We start from the raw sequence: 18,691 nt of genomic DNA on the forward strand, positions 1-18,691 counted from the left end.
AACAAAAACCTAATTCTGTGAAGCAAAATATTGAATAAATCCACAAAACGTTATTATAAATTCCTCCTGAGATGCTCTCAGACAGTGTGGGATGATTTCTCCAATGTGGAAAATAAAGACGGTAAAAAAAAAGGACATAGGGTTAAAAGAGAGAGGTGTCCTCTTTGAGCAATTTTCAAAAAATGTTTTGCAATTTAACTAGAAATATGATCAATTCCACTTTATTGAGCAAGTCTGTTGTTCCTTCCCCCCCTCTTCCTTTTTTTGTCAGAATAAGGGAAGTAAGAGGCATAACGATATATTTGGTCTCGCTGAATCTTATAGTCATAATGCACTGGATTAGCATTTCCTGTTCTGATAAACTCTGCTGCAACTTACACCTTCCACCACGCAGAGACACATTGGTGTCACCTCTGCTTCAGACTGGCTCTGACTTACTGTCTCTATTTTAGGTTATCCTGTTTAACCTTGTTTTACTTTCAGGACACAAACGACTCCACCCAGAAAGTGACTGTGTGTTGGGGGTAGGGGCAAAGCTTGCATGTACCTCCTTAGGTTTTGTGTTTGTGATTGCATATCCGTGAGTCGGGGAGGTGATGGGTCAGTCTACTGTCCCTATTGAGCCACATGCCAAGGGGCCATTAAAAGCCCTTTGTGCCGTGGACAGTGGAAGGAAGGCCGCCATTGGCCCTCGGATAAAAACCTGGGTGTGTGTACGGTCTGTGAATGTTGGCAGGGCCGTTTGGGAAGAAAATCAAAAAGCCATCAGACTTGTTTGTGGGAGACGTTTGTGCTGCTTAACAGGATGGGCAGTATTTAGGAAAAAACCCAGGATTATTAGTTTAATTTAACAGATGATTTCAAAAGTGGTGACTTATATTGATTCACAAATCTTAATGCAACAGTAGAATAGAGACAAATATCTGACAAACACACGCCCAGTAGAAGCCTTTTCTTTGAACGCTGCCTGCAGTGATGTTTCGATGAAGTTAAAATTAAGAGGAACACTAATTTAAATGAGCAATGTATATAGGCTATGATGTGATACTTGTTTCATCACTAAAGATAGGTTTGTATCTACTGGTGTGACTTGGAGGTGTCCAACATATTCACACTGGTGCTTCTACTGCTGCATCAACAGGCCTTCTTTTATGTGTAACTTTCTATCTGCCTCTGTGACGAGACCTGCACCGCAAACACATCTCAGAGGTGTCTTGAAGAGGCCACTTAAAAGAACTAAAGGCAAGATCTGAGACATCTGGGGGGTTTTCAACTCAATCCCCAGATATTCCCCTCACGCATCTCCTCCTCACTGTACTGAGCTATTCAACACTGAGACCCCCCTCCCCTCCCTCCTTTGGACACCCTGAGAGGTCTGTGCTCTGCTGTCCCTTTCTCTCTGAAGCATTGCCTGAAGTCTACTATCTCTCTTGCTGTCTGTCTTTTGCATGACAATTATACTCCCAAGTCCATGGCCCAGGACAATGCTTGAATCGTTGGGGTTTGATGTCTTTTAAGCTATTGACCAGGCTCTTACAGCTCCCCGATCCCGGGCCTACAACACTTTATATCTAAGGGGAAGAGAGAGTGTAAATCTCTTGGTTAGTGTCAGAAAAAAAGACATATTGATTCTGTATTCTCTAAATCCATTCTTTAAAGTTTCTTTTATCAGAGCTTTTGCTGATTTCAATTGACTCCCTCTTGTTTTTGAGCTGACCTTTATTCCCTTTTGAAAAGGCTTTCTTTTCCTAGTCTTACCTTTGTATACACTATTAATACAAACACTTGTATCTCTTAACTAATGATTTGTTACTTGTCTGTTCCTCATCTTCCTGTGAAATAGTTTCTACCTTTGGTGAACAATTAAACAGCCCAATCAGCAAAACTTCACTTATTTTTAAGGGGCCACAAGGCAAAAACATTAAGCACATTTTCTATCTACATGCTTCCATGATGAATATGATGGCCTTTCATGTCAAAAGGAGTGAGAGATATTCAAACAGAGATTGGTTATTGCACCTGCCTCCTAGCAGTTTTGGACCTTTAGGCTATATATCAGACTGGGTGCCATAGTATTGGCCCACCACAGTGAGTGAACCCCGGACCTGCAGATCAGGGCGATACTTCAGCCTGGTGTTTGTTTCAGAAGACAGGCGGGGGAGGTGTTGGGTGTGGGGCGGAATCAAAGGGTTGAGACTTATTGTTCGAATCTGAAAAGGAGCTAATGGTCGACCATCGCAACTCGGGATCTGAAATCCACAGGGTGCCCCGGGGCCAGCTCGCACAATGGCCCCCCCTCTCCCTCCCCGCAGTGTGTCTTCCTGCCGCAATCTGCGGCGAACGACTCGCGCTGGGGGTGCGCATCTGTAGCAGTGCTCCGCCATACAGGCTCTCTGAACGACCATCGATCAATGGTTAATGGGAGAAGTTCACCTAAATGCTGTCGGTGGTTTTACGATTCAGTCACTAGTATTCCACCATTTATAGTTTGGAAATGCAAAGAATAGCAATAAAGAGTATCCACAATGTCACAGTATCATCCACGTTGGACTCTAACTTAAAATAAATGTTCATCAGACAGAAATCGTGTTTTCCTTTTTTAAAAGTGCAAAAATAAATCTGCTTTATCTGAAAATAGTGTTATTCCTGTTTCCAGTAACATCAACAAAGTAAGAAGATTTAACACACCCAGAAATTCAGCTGGTTAAAAGATTGAGTCTTCATCATGCAATCATGTTCTTCTGACCCACTTCTCCAAAATCAAGCTTCACAACAACACTTTCATGGGTGTACATGTCACCCTGCTTATCTCGTTATTTCTATTAAAGAACGTTGAAGTCATTTCCAGTACATTATCATACATTGTTTTTCCTCCAGTTTATTTATATGTGTATGAGCTGATCAAATGTTCTTAACTGAATAAATAGCCTGGCCCTTGTTATTGTTTGTTTAACAACTTTATGTTGCCAGATTCATTAAGTGCCTTTCTTTTGTCACAATTATTCAGGATTTCAATGTCAGTTCATTTCATTTGGTTTAGATGTTAGTGATTAAAATAAATGCAGGTCTGAATGACAGGGATTTTAATATCAAAGCCATCTCCTTAAAGGGGAATAAGTTAAACAAACTGAGCTTTATAATTCATGTATGAGGTGAGCAAATTATAGTGTTACAATATGTATTTAAAGGAACACTGACCCGTGCCTTAGCAATGTTAATATTCTGACTAAAACTGTTGAATTATTAATATTTGTTTATGTAATGGTTTTAAATTGCACGTAATGAGTTTTACATTTGCTAAGAAACAGAAAAACATTGTAAGTCTGCAGCCCAAAGGGCTGGATGTTTATTTCAAAACACGCCCACTACTTTAGGGTGAATCAAGGTCATTCACAAATTCACCATCAGCTGTGGCCAATTGTCTATGCCAGCCAATGGGCGAAGAGATGAGGTGATCCCCCAACACCCGCAGCTGTGATTAGGAAAACCTGTGGAGCAGGGGAAGGAGAGGGGCATTTGAGCTTGAAGGTGAGTTAAGTGCAGTAGTGTAAAAAACAATTTAGTGGATTAGGCCGTAGGCGTATTGGTGGTTATGTAGCACCAAAACTGCAACTGCCCAGACCTACACTTTTCGGACAATATCACCAGAGACGGACTTTTCGCCGGTTTTTCCCCCCTGGAGTGCTTTTCTTACCCCATCCTTCATTGGTGTGTGCGTTTACGTGAAGCGGGTGGTCTAGAATCAGTCGCCACTGAGTTATTCCAAGTTTTATTTTTGGACGTTCGCTTTTATATACTTTTTACGCTGTTTGGAAGATGTCTGAAAGATCGCATAGTCCGGAAAGCCAAATCCGTCCGTATGACTTCAGCCGGGCCAACCATTGCGGCCAATTGCTGGGTCATGAAGGTTTGGGCAGCGGTGGGCCGTTCCAGCTTCCCCACGGTGTCCTGACAGACCCGAGTCTCCTCTACAACAAGTCCGCCTACAGTGGCATCACATCGGCGTCTGCGCAGACCTTTTTCCCTTTCCCATCCGTCAATGGGGACTACAGGGGATCCGACCTGCAGGTCGGAGATTTTGGGCAAACCAAGCATTGGTATCCCTTCGCTGCTCCCGAGTACACCGGCCAGGTACCCGGGGCAACAACAGCTACCCAGCCTTTAAACCTGAGTCCCTCCTTAGCCGAGACACGGGAGCAGATTAAACTTCCCGCAATAAAGACTGAGAAGGACAGCGGCGATGATTACTCCACGGAGGTTAAGATTGAGCAGTACCCATCAGCAGCCTCCGCTGCCATGTCCCATGGAGTTTTCTACCCGGCCTGGAACCCCTCCTTCTGGCCCGGCATCAACCACATCACACCGTCCGCCAGCAATAATCAAAATCCCTCGACATCCTCGGCATCTTCACCCTCCATGTCCCCCTCACCCCCAAGCAACGGGCTTCCGGAAAACTCGTTTTTCAGAGTGAACACAACTCAGGCCTCCCCCGGGCCGCAGACGCAGAACCCGGCCTCTTCAACTAGGAGCAGTGGGTCCTCCAGCGGTGGATGCAGCGACTCTGAGGAGGTAAAAGCATTAACTGAATATGGACTAAATCTATTTTATAAATACAGTTTACTTGTGGATCACATTGGGTATTAATATAATCTTTTGTTTTCTTCAGGAGAATCTTTCAACAGAAGAACTAGAGCAGTTTGCAAAGGAGCTGAAACACAAGCGCATAACATTGGGTTTTACCCAAGCTGATGTCGGTCTTGCCCTAGGAAACCTTTATGGTAAGTATGGCAACCATAAAGAGATAATTAACCACTGTTTAAAGTTTATAATTATTTATTGTCATCCAACTTTTGGGCCATGACTCTTTTTTCAACTTGTGCTCTAATGTTATTTGTTGTACATGTAGGTAAAATGTTCAGCCAGACTACCATTTGCCGCTTTGAGGCTCTGCAGCTGAGCTTCAAGAACATGTGCAAGCTGAAACCCCTTCTTCAGAGATGGCTGAATGAGGCAGAGACCTCAGACAATCCCCAGGATGTAAGTGCTATACTTTTGACATCTGCCGACTAGTTTACAAGACAACAGAAGATCACTAAGCTTCATGGGATCCTTGGTCTTTTCAGGCCAACCTAGCTTCCTGCTGAGTTAACCTGAATCAAGGCCCTCTAATCTTGTGAAATGTAAAATGCCACCTAGTGGCCATAAAACCTCTCTGATGTGCACCAAGTGGGGGAGCCATCTTTTGAGAACATGGAGCTTACAAATCTTAATTTGGTTTTATTCATTACTGCGTCAACCCTTACTAGCATGCTTTGATTCTTCAGATGTACAAGATTGAGCGAGTATTTGTTGACACCAGAAAGAGGAAGAGGAGGACCAGTCTGGAGGGAGCAGTGCGCTCTGCTCTTGAGACCTACTTTGTTAAGTGTCCGAAGCCAAACACTCAGGAGATCACTCACATCTCAGACGACCTGGGTCTGGAGAGAGATGTAAGTACATCTGTGAAAGTTATGCCAATTGCCTTTTTATTTTTATAGAGGCGTGTTTATTTAAAAAAAAAAAAATTATAATGCTGGTTCACATTTTTAAAAGACACTTGTTTCCTGTCAGGTCGTACGTGTGTGGTTCTGCAACCGAAGACAAAAAGGAAAGCGCCTGGCCGTGCCACTAGACGAAGAGTGTGATGGCCAGTACTACGAGCAGAGTCCTTCCCCACTGAACATGGCCCACTCCCCCATTCCAGGCCAGGGCTACCCCCTTTCCAGCTACCAGCTAGGAGGCGCCCCTCCTCCCACACTTTACATGCCCCAGCTGCACCGGCCCGACATCTTGAAACAGGGCCTGCACCACGGACTGGTTAGTCACCTGACTGGATAAAAGTGTTCATGTAGTCCCAGACATAACCACAGATTGCCCACCCAAGCCTCTCTGTCCAATAAGAAGTCTCGTAAACAGTAACCCAATCAACCAAACGCATTGGCAGGTCTTGGGATAAAAACAATCCTAGTTTAGAGGCTCTTCCAACTTTGAGATGGTTCAAAGTATATCCTAATTACTGTTTTTAATGGCAGACATGAACTGCCAAGATCAACAACCTTAGTTCCTGCAACGGCTTTGACTTAAAACTAAGACATTTTAACTGAATGTGCCTTTCGATTGTTTTCGTATTCTTGGATAATGCATTGAAAGTTATTCCATAGGCTTTTATCATTGCCTTTTAAGAATAATTGTAAAAGATCTGATCCTGGGTGGTTTTCTGTGGTGCGAATGAGTTTAGATCTGAGTTATAAAAGGGAGATTTGGACCGAAAATCATAGTCTTTCTGGTCAATATTTGTGCAATACTTCTGAATAGAGCAGTCATTGAAATGGAATTTTCCATAATTTTTGCACAAAGATGCTTTTGTAATGTTTAATATATCCCTTTTTTTTGTAATATTTCCCCATTTGTATACCAATAGATTCTGGCCTTATGACTGAGGCTGTGAGACTCATAGTAATGTTTTGAAGGAACTTGATAAATGATTTGCTATTCTCAAGTTTCATTGCTGCTTATCTGCCAATTGCACAATTTCCATATTTTCTCATCTCAGGTGAATTGAAGTGATTCATTTTGCTTTCATAGTGTATTTCAATACCTCAAAAACTTTTTTCTTTTTTTTTATTATTGTAAATGATTTTTATGTTAATGAAATGTTGAATTACAATTTATACCAAAAGTTAAATTTGGATGCTAATTGGTGTTTTTGTCTGGTATTGTTTTAAGAAGATGTTTTGTACTCTAAAGACTGTAATTTGCATACATGAAGACATTAAATGTCACCAATCCGTTCAACCCAGAATGATCTAAGTGTGGATTATTGCCTCAGGATTGATTTTTACTTTGATATTACCAACGTGAAATCAAACTTGCTACACGCTTACTGGGATTTTCTGCAACATTTCCTCAACAGATCGTTAATGGATTAAAACATAATTTACTGACTTGGTAGCTATGCTAAAATGTTTTCAACCCAAACGACCTCAACCTTAAATGCATAAAATCTAGTAAAACTGACTTTGTTGAAACATTCCATGTGTTGAATATGTCCAATACTGATTTTTATATATATTTTTTTAAACGAGAGGTATTTTTTGGTAAAACCTCTTGTTTTGCATCAGTTTGAGGAAGCTGAGCTTTGTATAGATAAGTAATTCAGGGAGTGTCCTGCAATGAGACTCAATCACAATGTATTCATTAAGTAAACAATCTTTTAATTTGGAAAGGGAAGTTGAAACCAGACAACAAATATTTAAAAAGAAAGTCTCGGACATCTCCAAGCCCAAATACTTCAACAGGCTAGCCTTTTGAATAATGCAGCTCTACTAAAAATATTTACAATGTAGTTCATGAAGATTCCAAGCTTTCTCTCCAGTAGAATAGAGCACACTCAAGCTAATTTGACTTTAATTGAGATCAAATGGTTCACATGTTTCGGTTTTGAGTACAATATGTAACTATTTTACATGAAAACAAATGCAGACTTTATCGACACTAGTTTAATTTTTGAATGTGTTTTAAAGCCCTTAACAGTGTCCACCAGACATAAACTATAATGCTTTTGTTTTTCAATTACATTGAAGTGCATCAGTGTTTACAGTAACCTTTGTGCTTGTACATGAGTTTTAAAGAGGAAAAATGCTAAACAGCACAGCTCTAAAAAAGTTAAATCCATTTTACTCCAGGTGTTTGATAAAAAGAGCTACGGATATCAATGGGGACTTATTTCACTTGGTCATTCTTAGTATGAAATAGTTAATGTACATTTTGTTGGGTAGGTGCTCACAGTGAATAAGCATGTTTCCAAAGTGCCCTTAAAAAGGGATTTTCCTGAAATATCAAGGATGCTAATCCTCCAAAAATGTGATAAATTACACATTAACTATGTATATGCAAGCTCAAGTGTTATTAGCCCTTGACCCAGGCCTCTAGACTGGAGTAAACTTTCTCCTGAGGTAAGCTGTTGTAATGTGAGCAGATCTTACACAGTCTCTCCCTCCAGTCTTGGTACAACTTTACTGTCCACTGATGTTTCCAAGTGAAATATTCACTGTAGCGTTTCTTGTCCTCTGCAAGCTGCTGTAGATACTCTCCTAAGTCCTTGACTGATGCAAACTCATCGACCCGGATAAAAGAATTAGGTGGAGCCACAGATTTGTAGTCGCCTAACGGGGGTCCCAGGACGACAGGCACCGCGCCACCTTGGTAAGCATTCCTCCACAGTTTTTCTGTGATGTAATCTTTGCTGATTGAGTTCTCAAAAGCCAAGTAGAAGAAGCAGCGAGAGATTGTAGGTAAGAGGGCATCTTGGGAAAGAGGTGTCTTGGTCCAACGTCCGTAAACCTTCACAGGAACTACTGCCTTTAACTCTTTGTACACTTTGCTTCTCTTGTGGTGATTTCTGTAGTTGCTGACCACCCAACAGGCCAAGGAGCTCTTATTGAGAGGGACATTGTCCACCAGATGTCCTTCAGCCTCCTTTGGTAGCAGCTGGCCGTATGGAATAGTGACATCAGCATCTCTCCTATAGCTGATGGTCATGTTGAATATATTTGCATACTGATGCAACTTTCCATTGTGAATAGGGGCTTCCAGGGACATCCAGGCCCACCTCTGGCCCTGTGGCCGTGGAAGGTCAAGGGGCAGCTTTTGGTGGCCCAGTGCCAGCTCTCTGTTGTGGAACACCACCACATCAGCGGAGGGGAACAAGGAGCGCTGGTCCACCAGTCTACAGCGAGGGATACGGTAGAGATCCCAGCACGTGTCCCCCTTCAGGGACGACGACCTGCCGTCGGGCCAATGCCACAGCAGGATCGTGATGTTAGAGAAGCTGGAAGGATTTATAGCTGTCTTGGCCGGAAATCTTCTCCACCATGCATTGAGAAGACACAGCGGTAAAACACAGAGAAAGGAGAGGAGGAGGAGGCGCTTCTTCATTGAGCCGAGCCCAGTCTTCTTAGTGTTGTGACACCCCTGTTGCAAAATAAATTAAGTTGAATTGTAAAGGAGAACCGTGGTGATTTCGCGTACATGTTATTTTTGCAGGTTTAAATCTAATCATTACAAATCATATACTTAACATGACAACTAACATTTTTTTGTAAAGTGTGCTGCTCGGTTGAGCAATGTTGATGTACCTTTCCTTCTGATTCATTTCCATAATACATACAAATCATTGCTGAGGCAAATCATTTCAAATCAATCAGTGAATTTCCTCATAATTCTTTTAAATGTGCTAATTGATTTCTATTTTTGTACAGGTATGTCTGGAAACCAATGACCAATTTAGCATTTAGGACATACTTAACATACCAAGAATACAAAGACTCAAATGTTTTACTGAATAGACTGAAAATAATATAATGTGACTAAATAAGATTCATTTGATTAAATTGCACCATGACATATGACAGATCAAGAGTAAGAGTCCTCTGGCAAAAAAAAAGTATGCTTAAGCCTAATCAGGAAAAACATATTGTATTAACTACTTCCTTCCAAATGTATACTCCATGTAACCACTGAAGACCCTTAGAGAGCAGAACAGGTGACACACATTAATAGGACATATAAGCCACCACCTCAAAGGGGAATTCCTCATGTGTGGCAGTCATGACTATGTAAAGTGAAAACCAAATTGATTCCTCAAAGTTTCTAAATGATGAAAATCACTTTTTTAGCTTGCAGGTTTTTTTTGAGTGTCTGTGATCTAATCCTCTGATGAGATTTTTAACGAGGACTTACCATCAGGTCCTCAGCTGTGACTCCCCGTATGAGGAAGAATCACGACCTCCCTCTCAAACCAGACACCATGACAGCTTTCTGCTCAATCAAGAGGAACGGGAGTACCGGTATATGCTTCCTTTTCTCTGTATGGACAAAAATTGAAAATATTTGAAAGAGTTATAAGTGCTCTAGTCTAAACTAAATTAACATCTATCCATTGATATCATCTCCCAGTCAGTCACCACTTAAAGACAAACATTTAATCGTTTGTCAATACTTTCTTTAATGTCTTAGGAGGGATAGAAAATAATTCAATACATATTCAAAGTGGAAAACATGTAGATTGATGATTTATTTGCTTAGTTTGCAGTTATTGAATCATACTCCAGTTATCCAGTCCTAAAAGTATCTCGCCTCATTGCTGTAGTTTCCTCTTTGAAAAGAACATTATAAAAAGGAAAAAGACCATTAACTGAACAGTGTGCACACGAGGAACTAATGAATACTCGTATAATTTCAACCTTTGGAATTAAATAATACCTCTAAACAAAGCTTTCATCACATACCTCTCCCACTATCTCAATCCAAAACACCTTTTAAGAGCATCCTGGCTGCATCATAAAATAAGGGAAAGAACCATACATTGGCACAACAGAAGCTCCGCAGCTCAAGAACATATATATCTACATCATTTGATATAAAAACAAACTGCCCAGTTATTTCATTCTTTTCTTTTGAAGCCGAAATCTTTACTTTAAAGAATAAACGTTAAAGGTGTTTTGTAACTGAAAAGTAGAATATCATAACCAGAATTTTTTTCCACCGAAGGTGAGAGATTAAGAGATAAAGCCTTTAAATATGAATGATATAATTCCTTTTAAGTTACCCTCCAGAGTTATACGTTTTAAGACAAACTGTGAACAGGATGTGGTGAAAGATTGATGTTGGCAGTGGCACTTTGCCTCAGTGGCTTTTGTTCAGCGTCAGGCTACAAGGTGCAAAGGGCATGCCATAAAACACAATTTATGGATACAACACTAACCTGATCAAGAGATGAGCGGCCTGTCCTCCGTCCTCAGTCAGCACTGGTACCATCTTTGGTCGCGGCTGGTATGACAATCATCATGAGCTTGAGGTGCTTTAAAACCAATAACCCACCCCCTTTTAAAGGAAGCTGGTTTTCTAATTATTGTGGAACATGAGTTCAGATGACGAGCATCGTGCAACCCCTCCTTTTTCTTCCACACCCCCTTAAACTCCTACTTTGTGGTGAAATGTACACTTATCTGCTCCCTGCTGTCTTTAAAAATGGAGAACAACCATTCAGGGGGTATCTGCGACATGTTTGTTTGTGATGGGAAAGAAGAAGTGTACAACAGGATTTAAAGGGTTACCCAAGAGTGAGCACAAAGCAATGATTCATCATCGTGTCGCTACATTGTAGAGGTTAACATATCAAAGTATACGCATGTACAAGTTTGATGCCCTTTTTTTATTCCCACAAAGAGCATTGATGTGTGTGGCAGAGGCACTGAATGGTAACATATGTTTATCTTTGTGATACTTTATGCATGGTTGGTTCAGGGTTTTTACCCTTTTGATTATAGTTTCTGTGGTTGATTGTTTTCTTCTCAGTCTTTAAAAGTCATACATTTGAAGTGTATAAATATGATTGGAAATAAATGATCTCATATCTCAAATGTAAATGTTTCATACAGACTGAGCAGTAAAATTCAGCTGTGCTGTCTGTGGAAAAAAATAAAAGCTAAAAACACTGAAAAGTGTGATTTAAGTACACGTGCCTCTGAGGCATTTAAGAAAGCAGGTGCCACTCACATCAGCCATGCTAATGTTAAGAAATGAAGAAGCAGATGTATCATCAATGGGAATTTGCACAACCAAAATAAATTGTTATATTAATAAATGACATCATCACTTTTATAAATAATAATTAAAAAAGTTGCATCTGTCTTTAACACTTAAAATATACTGTATATGTTAACTATATTAGCTTAAATCAAGCACTACAGACTTATGAATACTTAAGGAACAATCCAAATCCTACATAGCAGATTACATTTCTGCCATGTTTATTCAGGTTTAAATGTATATTTGTATAATAAAGGACCACAAGAGGGCAGTGTTGTGTTGCCACAATCTTTTGTTCCCAGGCCTTTTCATTGCCATTTCACACCCTTCCGCAGATGCCCCCTATCTTCCCCACCACCTGATTGCCCCCCCCCCCCCCCCTACACTACACACCTGCATCTCATTCCCTCATCAGCCTCAGAGTTCACAATGGCCCATCTATTCCCTCTCATGTGATATATTCATACTTAAAACTATCTTTAACAATGTAAATGTGTCCTCTGAGGGACAAAAGTTTTTTTCATAACCCTAGACCCGTTTCAGAATCAGAATACCTATTTGTCCCTCATCAGGAATATGTACATTGTTACAGCAAAGGGACAGCGCAAAAGGCTAAATGCAAACTAGGTTAACATTAGATTAAGAGGCAAACCATAATCCAGCCATAATCAAAATATATGCAACGCCATTGTAAAAAGTAAGTAACAATATTTGTTTTTTCAACTCATTGTAAATATAATTGATTCTTTAACTTGTCCTGCTATATTTTGTTGAACATCATTTAGACCTCATTTTGTTTAAAGAACATTTATTGACACATGCCACATGATAAATGTTAAATATTTGGCGATTAGACCCCGATCCTGAAATCGTATATCTAAAGGGGGGATGCAGCCGTGAGTATAGGGAACCCCCCCGGGGTCTAGACACTGGTGATGATGCTGAAGATCTGGATTTGATGAGGAGATCGGATGAAGAGGAGGTGTGATGAGGTCTTTGGATTAGCTCTCCTGGCACTGGATGTGATGAAAGGAGGTGGATGGGGAGGAGGTGGTCGGCAGCATGAACACCTGAAATCACAGCTGACTGCAGGAGAGAGGAGAACCATTTTAAAGTTTGACTGCAGCACAGTGATTGGCTGCTGAGATTGAGGTTAATGTAGGTTAGCAGGAAGCCCGTGATGAGCTGATTAAGCAGCTGTGGAATGAATGTCTTCCTAAAAGAACTTGCGCTGAGCTTCATTTGTCAGCAAGGTTAAACGGTTTACTTTGAAAAACAAGATAGCTGCAATGTATCCCTATTGTTCTTAACTTTGGGGTTTATTAATAAGGAAGTAAGTATGTCATAGGACAAAGCTCAAGTTTGTCTAATCTGTTCTTTGCCAAAGAAATACTAGATAGTTCCACATGGTTGATTCTGAGGAGGGAAACGTCTCTCTTAGAGGTATGCAAACTATGAGAAGGCAAAGATGGTAACAAATAAACAGAGCTTTGCTTTAGGATTATAAAGGTTGGTAGGAGGGGTTTTCATGTGGGAGATTGACGTGAGGTTAGATTATATGTCCGATGTATTCAGAAACAACAGCAACGACCTCATCAAACAGGACGTTTTGTTTATTTTGATTGGTTCCCAGGGCTGAATGCAATGAAAGAAAGGTGATATCTTGAATTGAACTATCCTATTCACTAAACTACTTTAATTAGCCTCATACAATATGAATCCAATTTGTGGATTCCTCAGCGCAGAGTCACAGGTGACTTTCACTCACACCCTTATGATTTCCTTGCTTGTGCGTCCTCCCTATGCAATTACCTTTTTCTGTTTGCCTTATCGCCCCCAATCTGTTTCCTTCTGTTATGGGATCTATATCTCCCTCCTCTCTGCTTTCAACATTGCTCACATTTTTTAGGGTATGTTGTTTCTTCCTGCTATCTCAGAAAACCTCTGCAAATACCTGCAACATGAGAGCATTTTCTGACATGAATACAGAATGTATCAAGCACAGTCTTAAAACTTGATACAATGATATTTTAAATAATTGTGGTTACACATTTGGGAAAGGCACATTTCTGTTTCAACACGACAATCCCCCAATGGACATAGTCAGGTCCATAAAGAAGGTTTTTTTTTTTAGATTAGTGTTGTGGTAGAAAACAACCAGCTTACTCAGAATTCTTGAATGAAAAGGAGAGAGAAAGTGACATGGACAAACACATACTGAGACAGTTGAAGGACTGAGACAGTTACAGAGTGAAGGTGGATTGTTTCCTTCAGAACATAATGCTGCAAGGCTGAGAGCAGAGATCCAGATTTACTTGTCTAACTGGAAAGGCCGGAGGGGGTGTGGGCTGCCTCTGAGAGTGTGACAGGTGTGGTGAGAGACGGACAAAAAACAGATCCAGCCGCACACACGGCTGTAAGAGACGGAGAGGAAATAATACTGGAATATAAAACTCTACAGGTGGAGATAAAGCATCCAGTGCTGACTGTGAGTATAAGCTTCATTACATGTTACTAATAGTTTCATTAAAAACTATTAAGAGTGACGTGTGTAAAAATGGGTGTGTGTGAGAAGGAAAGAATGAGGTTGCAATTAGTCATAATTAAAAAGGAATCTTACCTCCCAGGCACAAATTGTTCTTTAATGTCTGGATTGTTTTTGGATTGTCAGGGACTGAGGCAAACCATTTTGTGCATCCATTGGAAATAAGAGGATACGATACAGAGAGAGGAAGAAGGATGGCCGAGTCCCCGAAGATTGAACTTTTTGTTAAGGTAAGACCTACTTGTGATGTGTTGTGATTAAACACAATCTGATACAATTGTGTAAATGCCCTACCTACATATGTATGTGCTACATATTCGTTGACAACAAACATCTTGTAAGCCTTCAGTTTCTTTTAGAAATGATATGACCATGCCATTGTTTCCCTTTTCTGTATTTCATCTCACACTGTTCCTTTGGTAGCCTTACATCTCAAATAAGATTAAATAAAAGATTATAAACAGACAATTTCCAGATATCAAAGTGCCTGCTTCAGTATTCTTTCGTCAGTCTATCTATTATTTTTGTTTTAGCTCATAATGTATGGGACTTTCCAACATGTTCATTCTGTATGAACGTTGCAATGCATTGAATGGCAATTGATGTACAGTTGAAAGGATACTGTTCCACTCTCTGTTTTGTGATGGACCCTTGTAACTGAGTTGAGGTTATCTTTCAGTGGTTTTTTGAGATATTATCAATGTGTGCACTTATGGTGAACAGTAGAAACTGAAAAAGAGGCCTGTCCAGTTTGGAAACCTTTGTCCTGCCCTTTCAAAAATGTGTTTGCCTCCATGAACGCCTTTGACTCAATGATGACATGCTGTAGTGAAATGCATGACATACCAAACATCGTCTAAAAACTGGGCTGTTTCATTTGGGTGTAAAGCAGCGTCAACTCTCCACTTAAAATTCCTCAGCGATCAGGAAGACTTTATGTGGTCAGATACGTTGCAGCACTGATACTGAAAACAACATACCAGTGTCCCATTTCAAGAACATGTTGACTCCTATTGTTATAAGGTGTGACAATACAGGTAAAACATTGTTTACCATGAACTAGTCAAATGTGAGCGTTTGGGCTTCAATAGAAGGCTTTCTTTCAGACTTGTGGAAAGAAAACATCCAAAATTCACAATTGTGTTTATTTTACTTTTACGTCTGTAGATTCCCAATACATTCACCAAAAGTTAGCATTAGATAATGCCTCACTTGCATATTTAAACATAACATTTCAACTTTTATTACAAAACATTATTTTCTTATAAACTAGGGAAGTTTCATAGTCAAATCTCTTAATTTTTTGTTTACTATATTAACCTGTAGCGTCTTGCATAAAGTATGTATTTTCCAATACATTTCTTTAGAGGCAGTTTACTACTACATACTCTGATATCAGTTATTTGTCTTGCATGTGTTCTTAATGTTGTGTCTTTGTGCCGGTCAGGCCAGTGTTGATGCTGAGAGTGTGGGGAACTGTCCTTTCTCCCAGAGACTCTTCATGATTCTTTGGTTGAAAGGGGCCAACTTTACCCTCACCACTGTGGACATGAAGAGGTGAGAACACTCCTTATTGTTGTTTCCTAAAGTTACTGGTCCCGTCTTCAAGACTGATTTAACAGATTAACACGTACAACTTGCAGTACAATGAAAAATATGATGTTTAGGTTTTTTGCTCTTTTCTGTACTTCAATATTTTATGAAGTCATCCCTCTATCCAAAATGTGGACAGGGTTGCAGAGGAAATGTAGCCTGTATCAGCACACAAGGGGAAATAGTAAGAGTTTTAGGAGGAAACGGCCGTACCTCACATTAAGAAAGTAAAAAAACAGACACAAATAAATCAATGGCCAACAAGATCAAACCCAGGACCAACCTACAAAGTAGGAAACAAAATTAAGATCTCCTCACACAGAAAAAGTTTGAAGCAAAACTCAAAGCTGTTAATTATCTATTGATGTCCTGAGATGGCCAGAAATCACTTTTTAATGAGTCCTGAAACACAATTAGAAATGTAAAGTGGAAGAAATCCTGTTGGAGCAATTACTAATTTGGCATCGTTTTTATTTGAGCTACACCTTATTTGCTGTTCTGTTGCAGGGCCCCTGCTGTGCTGAAGGCTCTGGCTCCGGGCTCTCAACCCCCCTTCCTCATCTTCAACGATGAAGTCAAAACGGACACTAACAAGATTGAGGAGTTCCTGGAGGAAAACCTAGCCCAGCCTGAGTGAGTAGATAAAAGAATAATAAAATCCTTTTTTAAATAAGTATTTTTCACTTTTTCTTCACAGACCAATGACTTCAGATGAATATTTATAAAAATATAAACAATGTAAAATACAATGAAAAAATAAAAAAACATTAATACTAAAAACACAAAAACGTTTTGAATAAATACATGTTTTATTCTCCCAATGGCAGGTATCCAAAATTGTGCTGTCGATACAAAGAGTCCAACGGTGCTGGAGATGACATCTTCCGAAAATTCTCAGGCTACATTAAGAATCCCAATTCTGGAATAAATAACAGTGAGGGCATCATCTCGGGATACTTCAAAAAAGAATTACTCTAATTTCTGGATACTGTGGATAACAAAAGCCTGTGATACCTTTCTGTCTTTCAGTGCTGGAGACTAAATTCCTGTCCACCCTGGTGAAGCTGAACATGTACCTGGAGACGCCCCTCCCTCACGAGCTGGACGAGAACCCCAACGCCACCCAGTCGACACGCCTCTACCTGGACGGGGAATCTCTCACCTTGGCAGACTGCAACCTGCTTCCCAAACTCAACATTGTCAAGGTAAACGGACTTCAGCAGTATGACAACAAGTGGTTGAATACAAGTACATTTACTCAAGTACTCTGATAAAGTACAAATGAGAGGAATTTGTACTTTATTTGATTATTTTCACTTTATGGAACATTATATTTTTTATTCAACTTTTTGTCTACTTGCATATTTAGATTATTCATACAAAATATGAATCCACAAATCAATTATGATATATAATTTTAAGTAAAGCTACGTAGATGTTTATAAAGTAATACATATATATTTTTTTACCAAGAGCAACTTTGAAGTGATGAACACATGCGTATTATTTATAATTCGGCAAAAAGTACGTTTACTTTTGGTACTTTAAGTATATTTTGATGTTAATGTATTTGTACTTTTACTTGAGTAAACATTTGAATACAGGAATTTTGCTTATAACTAAATATTTGTACTCTATAAAATTGCATCTTTTAGCTAAGTAAAATAGTTCTTCTTCCACTGATACATTTGTTTCCTTCATTGGTACAGAAATCCAAAAATAATTCTGTAGTAAAAATGTGTAATAATAACTTAAAGTAATGTGTAACTAATTCAATTCTCCTGATATCTTATTGCATATAGTACCATCTTAAAACCTCTCTTTCTGCAGGTGGTGTGTAAGCAGTACCGCGACTTTGACATCCCTAAAGAACTGAAAGGTCTGACACGTTACCTGGATAATGCCTACAAACAAGATCAGTTTCGTTACACCTGCCCGAATGCTTCAGAGATCCTTATTGCCTACCACTCTGTGGCAAAGTACCTGAACAAATAAATCACAGGAACAGATGAAGCAGTGTAACTCAGAGCAAAAAATAATAAAATGAGAAATACAGAGAACAACAGGTGACTAAATGCATGGAAACTGTACATGATTTATGTGTTATTTGTCTGAAAATAAGATTTTTGATAATGAAATGGGCCTGCATTGGCATATAGCTTTCTAGAAAACTTTTATTTTTATCAATTAGGTTTGCCAACTGCTACTTCAAAGTTGCTTAAAATCTGTATTTGTATATACTGTATGTTATGTTGTATGCTGTGGTTATAGTAAGAAAGCACTGTAAATCCAAGGAAATATGTATATTGTTAGTCATTTTGCATGCATGTATTGTTTCTGTATTGTTTCATTGCCACAATATTGATTTAAATTAATTAATTACATTCAAACATGAAATCAGATGCAACTTTAAAGCAATTATTTTATGTTCAGGAATAGTACATGTGCAAACATGGAATACACATTTAGTCTGTAGATATGGCAGACAGTAAGCTATGGTTTGCTTTTAAATTGTCTTTTAATGGTACGTTTTTCAACTCACAGACATGTTTTTCTCTCAATAAATTATTTGTTACCATCGCTAATAACCTTTGTCCGTCCTCTTCATTTTTGTGTTTGAAAATGAGTGCGTGTGTCTTAGTAGTGACTCTGTTCTGTTGAACTTTGCCAAAATGTATAAAAAGAATGAAGACCGGGTAAAGAAAAAGAAAAAACCCTATTGATAAAGATGTCCTTTACAAGATGTTGTAAACAAGTTTGGTGTTGGTTGTAGGAATATTGGGTGAGTTTGCAATAATGTGTTATTAAATGTGTAAACAATGTACCTGTAAATGCCAGAAAAACATTAGCTGCTAAATGTATGAAGTGTAAAAACCACGCTTCTCCAGATGTGTTAATTTCAAATGTTCCTTTGTTGACAAC

The 18,691-nt window shown here is 39.4% G+C and overlaps 3 protein-coding genes across 3 annotated transcripts; 2 read left to right on the forward strand and 1 right to left on the reverse strand.

Moving 5' to 3' along the window:
• Positions 1-3,424: 3,424 nt before the first annotated feature.
• pou5f3 (POU domain, class 5, transcription factor 3) lies at positions 3,425-6,841 on the forward strand. Its single transcript, XM_079660158.1, has 5 exons — positions 3,425-4,569; positions 4,667-4,778; positions 4,907-5,037; positions 5,325-5,489; positions 5,611-6,841. The coding sequence occupies exons 1-5, from the start codon at positions 3,817-3,819 to the stop codon at positions 5,875-5,877; spliced, it is 1,428 nt and encodes a 475-aa protein (XP_079516284.1). The 5' UTR covers positions 3,425-3,816; the 3' UTR covers positions 5,878-6,841.
• A 391-nt stretch (positions 6,842-7,232) lies between these two features.
• fut7 (fucosyltransferase 7 (alpha (1,3) fucosyltransferase)) lies at positions 7,233-11,272 on the reverse strand. Its single transcript, XM_079659605.1, has 3 exons — positions 10,805-11,272; positions 9,781-9,905; positions 7,233-9,012 (listed from the first exon to the last, which is right to left on the reverse strand). The coding sequence occupies exons 2-3, from the start codon at positions 9,781-9,783 to the stop codon at positions 7,948-7,950; spliced, it is 1,068 nt and encodes a 355-aa protein (XP_079515731.1). The 5' UTR covers positions 9,784-9,905; positions 10,805-11,272; the 3' UTR covers positions 7,233-7,947.
• Positions 11,273-13,974: 2,702 nt separating this feature from the next.
• clic3 (chloride intracellular channel 3) lies at positions 13,975-18,357 on the forward strand. Its single transcript, XM_079659787.1, has 7 exons — positions 13,975-14,119; positions 14,303-14,406; positions 15,624-15,733; positions 16,277-16,402; positions 16,597-16,703; positions 16,799-16,974; positions 17,600-18,357. Exons 2-7 carry the CDS (start codon positions 14,371-14,373, stop codon positions 17,762-17,764), a joined length of 720 nt encoding a protein of 239 aa, XP_079515913.1. The 5' UTR covers positions 13,975-14,119; positions 14,303-14,370; the 3' UTR covers positions 17,765-18,357.
• Positions 18,358-18,691: the final 334 nt, after the last annotated feature.

This window comes from Notothenia rossii (assembly GCF_949606895.1).
Source record: "Notothenia rossii genome assembly, chromosome: 11".
NCBI lineage: Eukaryota > Metazoa > Chordata > Actinopteri > Perciformes > Nototheniidae > Notothenia > Notothenia rossii.